The sequence below is a fragment of the Argentina anserina genome, chromosome 7, assembly GCF_933775445.1.
Source record: "Argentina anserina chromosome 7, drPotAnse1.1, whole genome shotgun sequence".
In the NCBI taxonomy this organism is placed as follows: Eukaryota; Viridiplantae; Streptophyta; class Magnoliopsida; order Rosales; family Rosaceae; genus Argentina; species Argentina anserina.
The window spans coordinates 1,500,024-1,510,047 of record NC_065878.1 but is presented as its reverse complement, the minus strand read 5'-3'; the positions used below and the strand labels follow the sequence as shown (position 1 = coordinate 1,510,047).

General features: G+C 36.0%; 1 protein-coding gene across 1 annotated transcript; it reads right to left on the bottom strand.

Moving 5' to 3' along the window:
• Nucleotides 1-3,017: 3,017 nt before the first annotated feature.
• Nucleotides 3,018-9,475, bottom strand: LOC126801930 (notchless protein homolog). The gene is made up of 13 exons (XM_050529428.1): nucleotides 9,254-9,475; nucleotides 8,883-8,964; nucleotides 8,692-8,781; nucleotides 8,283-8,408; nucleotides 7,915-8,042; nucleotides 7,432-7,631; nucleotides 7,008-7,071; nucleotides 6,127-6,237; nucleotides 5,578-5,715; nucleotides 4,763-4,905; nucleotides 4,622-4,676; nucleotides 3,932-3,988; nucleotides 3,018-3,509 (listed from the first exon to the last, which is right to left on the bottom strand). The coding sequence occupies exons 1-13, from the start codon at nucleotides 9,377-9,379 to the stop codon at nucleotides 3,426-3,428; spliced, it is 1,404 nt and encodes a 467-aa protein (XP_050385385.1). The 5' UTR covers nucleotides 9,380-9,475; the 3' UTR covers nucleotides 3,018-3,425.
• Between the last annotated feature and the right edge of the window lie 549 nt (nucleotides 9,476-10,024).

The following is a 10,024-nucleotide window of genomic DNA, read 5'->3' as shown; positions in this document are numbered from 1 at the left end:
CATTGAATCAGTTTTCAGTATTCCTCACTGTTTCATAATGTTACTAATTATGATTGTCCTTGGTCATGCAAGTAGTTACAGAATAGTGGGATAGCACTAACTTTATGTTGTTCATATTCTCTTATATATGTTTATCTCCAACTGTGTTGTTGTGCTATTAAGTATTAGGTGAGGGGCCTTTCTTTCTGCAAACACAGAGTTATTAGCTTACTTCAATTTTACAACCTTAAGAACTGAAACGGCATTCTCAATTTTGGTGTGTAGCCTCACTCTCTCTTTTCCTCTCTCAGGCTCTCAGCTATACATGGGATTTTCAATTCATTTCCTTTAAGGGTTTGTGGGGTTTTAGATGCAGACCTCGTTGTTTTGACAGAGATTCAGTCTTGATTTTCTGTCTTTTCAGGGTTATAATAAGTATTGGAGACGCCAATTTATAATTAGCACTATATCTGATAAATTATCTTATCCCAGTCCCCAACTTTGCTTTAGAATTTCGGTGTAATATTGGTGTCTTGATTGTTTGCAGATTAAGGAAGACTCAGTCACTTGCTGAAGCTTTGGGTTTCATGGGAACAATGACTACCTCATTCCTCGAGCAGCATCTAATAATGATGGGGTTTATATTCTGCGGAGCTTCTGTGCTTTGATGGTCTCAAGGTGTTCCTCGATCTCCTGCTTACATATTATATGAGCAATTGTACATGGAGCTCTTTGGTTTGTTTCATAACTCAGTTAAGAAATATTATACGTTCATGAGCAAATATTTATCCAATTCGAAGAATTGTTTTGTAATAGCGCTAGTATAGATAGTATTACAAATTGGTGGTCTGTGATTTACTTTGTGCATTGCATTACATTTCCAGGATGCGTAATACTTAGCAGTAGAGTTCTTTGAACTATCTTACAAATGATAACCAATACCGTACACGAGTTTTCATTTGTCTTGGCTGAATCATAGGTTGTTTAAATCCCCTAGATTTCTACCATGTGACTGGCGGTCAATTCTGTTTGAAAGGTTGACGTGGTCCGTCTTTGTTATCTTAACTTACAGCTGAATTTCACCTACTTGTTTACTCATATTCGTGTTCTGCAACTTCTGTCGTGGTAAAATTCTATATGTGAAACCTGGCCAGCGCTCATTGTGTAAAATTCAGCGACCTATGCAAGGTAAAGCTTCAATTGCATGCTTAATATGCTTTCATTATCAAAACTGATCTGAGATAATAAACAAATTGATGGGTGTATATGAAATCTCAGTGCATGCAGAAAATTTATGTGTTCATATATATGCTTGATTGCTAAGTCAATTGTAAGTTGAACACTGAAATGTGATCAAATCCAAAATGTATAGATCTTTAATTCAGATAGCAACTGTTAATGTTCTTCCAGAATGAAATTTTGAAAGATGAATACCACGAAGTTTTACCAAAGAAACACGGTCCGGCACTCTAATTTTTATATAATATAATCTAGGATTCTAGGATGTGTGTGGCACTAAAATTTCTAGTTGTGGTTTCTAGAACGTCAGGTAGCTTTTGCCAAGTCTGGATCCTGAATTCTTTGCAAACCCCATGTTAATTTTATATCTCGTATGTACATGGTGTGGTTTAATTTGCTAAATGCTTGCAAGTTGCAAATTGGTGATGGATTGACTGCTTTAGAAAATATGGCCAGGTGATTGGCTCATTGCATGCATTAAAATGTTTCTTATTCAGCACCATATTTGAAAGATGCTTTACATCACTAAGACATAAGATTTGAGTTTGAGAATCTATGTTCATTGTTCTTATCACTAAGATCGGCACAAGCATTTCACTCTTGCATGATTTGAAGTTACATACGGGCTCCAAACAATTAAATTATGGACAATCCTAAGGTAATGATTTATGCAGCCTACTAAAAGTGATCACATTAAGAAAACAAAGAGGTTGATTCCTAGGTTTGTTTTCTGGGCTCGAGTCATATGATTTTAGGACCAAACCTGGAAGATATGGTCTGCTTTCATTTTTGATTCACCTAATGTTTTCTTTTCTATTTTCGTCTGCCGTTCGCTTTCTCACTGGGAGGGTTGATGCAAGGTGGTTCGCTTTCTATTTTTTTTTTCGACCAAAAAATAAAAAAGCTATGGATATTCTGGTTCTGCTGGAAAGTGTCCCAATTGCTTTGGGTGTGCAAAGTAAATCTGAGGTGAATTCATGGGATTTGGATGTGCCCCTTATTTCTCTGAAAAAAGAAGAAATTGGGGTCAGCCGCCAGGTTTAAAGCTTAGGCCAATGCTCTAGGGTTTGTGGAGGTTGCAGATGGTCTATTCACCCCAGATGTTTCAATTGAGGTGAATATGAAGAAGAGGAAGGGTCGTCCACAGGGTTCCACGAACATGAGACCTCCCTAGGCGAAGAAGATAAAGGAAGCGGTGAAAACTTCTAGTTTGATTTTTCCTGGTGCACTAGTTCACCCTAATGCTAAGGGTAAGGATAAGATTTAGATTTAGTTTACATGCATATTTCTATGCTACGTTATTTGTAGAATAGGCATGTTCTTTTTTCAATCAAAATTTTATGTTGTAATGAATAGACATATGTTAAGTACCGACTATGGGTTCTCTTATGATCTATTATATATCCGTAACATGATAACGGAATGGTATGTAATAGTTATCATGGTCTTTCCTGAATTATTAAAAATCGTATGATCACATCACCAACCACTAAGATCGATGGTGGTCACTTTCCTCCGAAATATATGTTAATACTTGAAACATGATCAAACATTCACCCAAAAAACTACTGTCACCAACTTCTAACTCAATCAACTCAAAGTAAGATGGTTATTACCAATGAATTTGGGGATGTTGTAGTTTGCATGGGTAGTAGTTTAGGGTACTGAGCACATTTGAATTTGGGCACCCAAACGTGAGTCGTCTGCTGTCCCCAAACATCTTCAACAATTAAAAGATACCCAGCCTCTTAAACTACTTGTTAAACTGCACTGCCTAGTAACGTAAACTGAAACGCATTATATTTTTTGTTGTATTCAGATTTGATTGCTAATTAAACTGTCCATTACTCCAGTGTATAATAGCATCTGATGCTAATGTAAATGACCATAATTCCGAGTTCACGAGTGTCGAGTCTACAAATACCAAATTAATACATCAGGAAAAAGGAATACACAGCGTAACTTATCGCTGCCTTGCTCTTCCTCAAAAAAGCTAGCATGCAGAATGTTTGCACCCAAATAGATATAAACTTCAACAATTTAGGACTGTCAACGGAGCCGTGCTGATTCTCGAGTTCCCAAGTCTTGTTTATCTCTTTAGTATCTTCCTGTTGGCGCTTGCTTATATTAACATTGCAGCATCAAGAACTTCAATGCTAAATCCACCATTTCCAGACCATAGTTGCCTGTACTTTTGTCTATTGTCATTAGCCCATCCATAATTTCAGAACTCTATCCTTACCGCCAGAAGCAACCTTTTCACCATCTGGACTCCAATCAACAGCATAAACCTTTGCAAAGCAAAATAACAAAGTAAATTGGTTTTACTGATGCCAAAATGAAGAGAAAAGGACAATATACAGAGCTTCTCAAGCATACAACAGCTAGTTTTAAGTCACTGAACATCCAGAAATAAATGGGAGAATAGTTCAAGTGGTTTAGGTCTACTGTACTTAAAGATACAGCTATATATTTGTTTCTGGAGTCTTCTTATGTTTTGTAGCATCAGACGTTTAGAAACAAGTTAAAAGACTTGATTGACAGCAACAAAGTAAACACTCTGTACCAAATTACAGGACAACAAACTAAAGCCAAGTTATCAGATAAAGCAAACTGTTCTACCCAAAAACATAGACTGGCATCTCGAATGATCATTTTGCAGGCTCTACAAATGAAAGATAATTGACTGCTTGCAGGGTAGAGGAAAACATACCTCATCTGCATGACCTGGAAGGTCTTGTTTCAATTTCATTGTCCTGATATCCCAGACCTGATACATTGAATTTGAGCAACAGGTCATGGATGTGTCTCCGTAGAATTCCATTATTAGCAAACAATAACATAGTATACCGACCAAGGTCAAAATTAACACAAGACCGCAATGGCAAAGATTATAATTTTTTGATGCTCAAAAGTTGGAATCACAAATGGTAAACAAATTCTTTATCCACAAGGCACAACTTTGTCATAGCAAAGTAAGTTATGCCCGGGGTATTATAAGACTATGAAAAAGCTCTTTTTTTCCTTTTTTTTATCTCATATAAGACAACAATATTAGGCTCCATATGCACAAGCTTTATTTGAACGCCATTAGTCTGCCCCTCTGAATCTAGCTTAACATATGAACTGATCATTTTCCTAAACAAAACAAACTGAGCACTAGACCAGTAACAAGTTGGAAGATGATTGTTTTATCATGGCATATATGACTATTCAAATGTGAAGAAATCACATTGTAAATTTGTAATCATTCAAACAATTTAATGGATGGTGATTTTTAGCTACCCAACTATACCACATTAGTGACGTTACTCATGATACTTCAACTCAATGTGAAAGATGAAGAAACTCTAATTTTTCAGGAACCTTATCCGCAAAAGCATTTATATCAGTAAAGGTGTACCTTCAAAGTCGAATCTTTGCTACCACTTAAAAGTAGCCTGCTATCTGCGGACCAGCTGTGGGGCAATATATAATGTCACAATTAGCTTAGCTGTTAACATAGGCACATCCATAAAACTAACACAATTCAATATAGTCAGACCTGATCTGGTAAACAGGACCAACATGACCCCGGAGAACTCCAAAAAACTTGCCAGTCGTGCCATTCCATATTCTAACAGACCTATCGAATGATGCACTTGCTATCCATTGCCCATCAGGTGAAAAGTAGACATGGTTTACAAGCTGTTGGCAAGAAACATGGAAGTTTAAAAAGCTTCAATGCAAAAATTGGCAACTTTAAATGAACGTTAACAATCATCTAATCATAAACGTAAGTGCCACTGCGCGTAAGAAAAAAAAAACAAGAACACCCAGAGAACAAACTACAACAGCTTAGTATCCCGTAACATGTCTGAGTAGCCATCACAAGCAACCTATCAATAGAGCTCCAGAACAAAATTGACTTTACAATGGAAATGCATCATGCATTCAAATATGCTTGGAATGACAGTCATCCAATGTCAGCAACACCAATGAGAAATGAACGAAGATCCAATTTGCTCCATGTTTTAAAAATTCTTTAAATCAGCAAAACCAGGCAATAGTATGAAAACATGTTACCTAACAAACTCTTGCCAATGTCATCCAAAATTGAAATTGACGAACATTATACTAGATGTTTGCACACATAACAGATATACAAATAAAATACTTCTGAAATTGCTATCATCTTCAAGACTCATTTTTTCATATGCAATATTTTGCCAGTGTGCTGTGGCCCGTTGGTTATTAGGGATAAGTGACATGGTATGATAGAGAAGAACATAAATTGAAAAAGTACAGCATTATGACACTTCAGATAAACAAATCAACACCTAGAATCTGCAACTTAAACAAATCAAGAAATTCTTTTACCTGTTGATGACCTGTCAAGCGAGCTTTGGGTTGTTTGCTGACAAAAGGCTCCCACAGAAACATAGTGAAATCATCGGATCCAGAAACCAATCTTTCAGGAGCTTTGCCTTTCATCTTGTTATATCTTTCCAAAGCTGCCTACATGTCAGTTGAAATATAATTACTACCACGAATGGAGAAAGGAAAATAAACTATTCAAAATCAATAATGTCGTACAATGAATATATGGGGGAGGCAAAAAATTACAGAAAACAGATGGTAATATTTTATTTCTGATTGGATAGATGATAGTATTTGAACAAACAAAATTCATTAACAAGAGTAAGGATTAATAAACCAAGAAAAGTTTTTAACCAAATCAGTCGGCAGCCTAGATAATCAGGTGAAAAATAAGATTGCCAAGGCTTAACAAAATGGTATGCTCATGGATGTCAAGAATATCAGGTACACTGGCTATCTAATGTACGGATTATAGCAAGTGATTCTATTCTCAATGAGGAATATAAATAAAGGCTAAACGAAGTACCAAACCACGCAATAGATAATTACCTTTTTCATTTCCTCAGGCGATGAATATTGCTTGCCAGTGTGATCATAAGCCCCAGTGCGAAGAACGTATTCAGTACTCAATGCAAGAGTGTTAACCCAGTGCCCGTGACCCTATAAAGAATAACAGATGCAAATAACATGTAAATGAAGAATATGGAAAAATAAGACATAAAGGTAGAGTTGAATGAAACCCATGCCCATCCATGTTTGAATAAGAAGCTAATGTATTTCATCCTGATATCATTACAGACCGAACGACAATGAGGAAAAAAAGAGGGAGACATTCTCTTGATGAAAGAGCCACTATAATTTATCCAAGAGGCACTTGTCTATATCAAATAGAAAAAATAAATTATAGCATGGAAAAATAAGGTGCAATATCTCGTAAAACAACATAATTACTTATCAAACTCTTCTGCATAATAAAAGGACCAGTAAGGAGAAAGATTTCCAAAGAACCAATTATCAGTCTGAGTTATCAAATGGATAACGAAATACAGAAAGGTCCAATCCCCAGCCCAAGCACTCTTTGAGAAATAAAATCATGAGGTACCTAAATTGCTATCTAATGGATAGTGATGACGCATACGTATATTAAGAAATATATTAGATTAACACCCTCGTGATACACTGTTATGGTTCGCCAACTCAATTTATGGTTGAATTCCTGTATCTTAATTGATGGCAACAAAATTCCAACTAACCAAAAAATAAAACCACTAAGATATCATTCGTTAACACGGGACTACACCAAACAACAAACCCTGGAAGAATTAGGTTTTCAGAACATAATGACATATTTTCGTATCTAAAATTACAACCAACAATGCGAAAAAAAAAAAAAACTTAATTTTGCCACGGCTTGAAAGATGTATTACTACCTTGAGTTCACGAATCAGCTTCCCCTGTGTAGTCTCCCAGACCTTAATCGTACAATCTTGGGAACTGTGCAGGTAAGGTTGAGAAGTTAGTTAGATGTCTACAGTACATTTTAGCTTAATAATGTATTTAAAAATGGGCTAGTAGTATTGCTGCTTCAGAATTCTAGTCCCAAGATACTATGCAAATGAGAAAAGGTCATCTTTTAAGTGGACACTTCCAATGATATTTCTATTTTCTGAGCAGCAAGGCATCATTTATTATTAACGAAACTTAGGACTGTTTACACTTGGATGTCAAAAGACATCCAATTGATTAGCCTTGTGGACACCTGAAACGTTTACTGTTGTACAACTTATAGAAACATACAAACAAAACTATCAACTGGTTTAATTATTATTGCATGAGAAAAGAAAAAGAGCATACCCTGTATATATAAAACCATCTCCACCCCATTTTACACAAGTTATTGCTAGTGTGTGGCCACTAAGACAAATTACGCATTTCTTCAATGTAACGTCCCATATGCGTGCATCACCATCTTTCCCAGCACTTACAAAGCGTCTACATGGAGCAGCGAGGTGGACTGGTTCCCAAGAGATTCCAGTAATCCATTTCTTGTGGCCCTATTACACATGAATAATGCATAAAGAGTGTCCAAAAGCACATACACACCGAATACGACAACTACAATTCTCATAGAAAAGGTTGTTTTAGGAACCCACTTTGTCATTCAGTTGTTCTCACAAGGGTGATCATTTACCACAGTTGGACTAGAAGGTTTAATTAAGTCACATACACGGGGAAAGATCTTTTTATTGAAATCTTCAAATATTAACTTCGAGTTAACAGACCTATCCATGCTCTTACTCGAAAAAGTAGATGATTGGTTAAGGATAGAGATTTTACAGTAAGTGGATTGCCTGATGGTTTTCCTGTCTGTGGATCCCAACATTGAAGTTCTCCAGACTTGCTCCCACTAACAAGATACTTTCCATCAGCAGACCAAGCAATACAAAGAACCCAATTCTTATGTCCTGATAAAAGGAAACAGAACAAGGATGAAATCGATTAATCTCACACCAAAACAAGAATCATGGAATAATGTGCAGCTACCAGAAGATCCCACAAGCCTATGCAACAAAGTCTTAGCATCTAATAAGAAAATAATTATTTCTAAATTAACGAGTTTCTCTTCAGCTGTTTGAGCTACAAATGAATGTGATTTTTAAATGTAATGCAAATGAGAAAAGTCAAGGGGATCTCAGATATTTTACCTGAACATGTGTACAAAGGTGTCTGAGTATTAAGGTCCCATAACCGGACAGTTGTATCACCAGAACCACTCGCCAAATGTTTACTATCAGGACTAAAAGCAACAGAAAGTACAGCTTCTGAGTGACCTGTAGTAAGAAAGATAAAATGAATTCGAAGATGAACCATATAAATTCAAGCTGCATATCAGTAACAAAAATTGACCAGATGATGTAACTGCTTGGCCCCTCATGAAGCTTTAGAACAATTGGTTCAGACTTCAATAAAACTATCTAGACTTCAATAAAAATTGATCATGAACTTCCCAATTTATTTGACACACTAAGACTTGGCCATGATCAATAAAAAAGATGATATCTGGCAGTAAATAATGGTCGTGCTGGAACACGTATATGAAATTAACACTCATACCAGCAATTGTGGCTGAGCAACGATTGACAGGGCGAATTCGGAAAACAGCTTGTGGTTGATACACGATTTTGAGTACCTTTTCAACAGAAACTGCCAGGAAAATAACAATAAATAAAAGAAGCATCCACTAATGTTTACACAATCAAGTCAGCTGAATTGTTAATAAGAAGTTCCATAGTGATTTAACTAACTTTTGTTCTTCTCCGCATACTCTCCCAGCGACTCATTAAGCTCCTTATTTCCTACATAGAAAGTATAAGGCAGCTTCTCCTCCTGAGCAAACACAAACCACAGACATATCAGTTATAAGAGCATGACAACAACTTAACATCACATGATCATTTCTTGCTAATAGTATTCATCGAAGTAACGAACCATCAGGAACACATAATGTCCAAATTATATTGAGTTACATATATCAAATTGGGTATATTTAGTATAAAAATCAAAACTTGAACAAGTATGACACGAGAGCAACATCAACAACAAGAATAACATAGCAAATATAAATGACGGAAGAGTAAAGATTGAAACTTTAGTGAGAAAAAGAGGTGGGTTTGACATTTTCAAGGAGCTGATTGACGATTTGTTGAAGTTGGTGGGTGCCAGTTTGTTGAGGAAAATAGGTCGACGGTCCTAATGGATTGTCATCTGGGTCCGTCAGAAGGCACATCACGGTCTTGTCCATTGGGAAGCTACTCACCTCAAATTTGAGATTGAGGGAAGAAGATTTTCTGGGTTCTTAGATTTGGGGCAGGAGAGACTAGTGTGTTTGGCGCCGGTGGGAGAAGAGGACTTAGGGTTTATGGCGCTGGTAAATTTCAAGGGGTTTATATAGGCTACCACGAGTTGGGTTTTACTTCTTACGGAATTTTACGACTCGAGTAAAACTTAAAAACTAACATACGGATTTTAGGGCATCTCTAACAATACTGTTAATTGAAATTTTCTGATAATTTGTCGAATTTTTAGAGTTCTAGCATAATTGCTAAAAGATTGCTAAAAATTGAATTGCCAAAGTTATCAATTGACTCATCCATTACTAAAGAAAAAAACGTCTCACCTGTCAACCTACGATTTGATAAATATAATATTTCAGCACTATTGTTTGATTAATATTTTTTTTTAACTACGACAGAAAGTCTAGTATTAATTGGTAATGTATAAAGCAACATAAACACGTTTTTTATAATCACAATTGAGAACATGCAAAATAATCAACAACTATATAACAATCTTTGCAGAACTAGAACTACAACCAAGCCTTTAGCCATTTATATGCTAAGTCTCTTCAGTTGGCTCATATAGTAACCAAAAACAATGTCATGTCAAC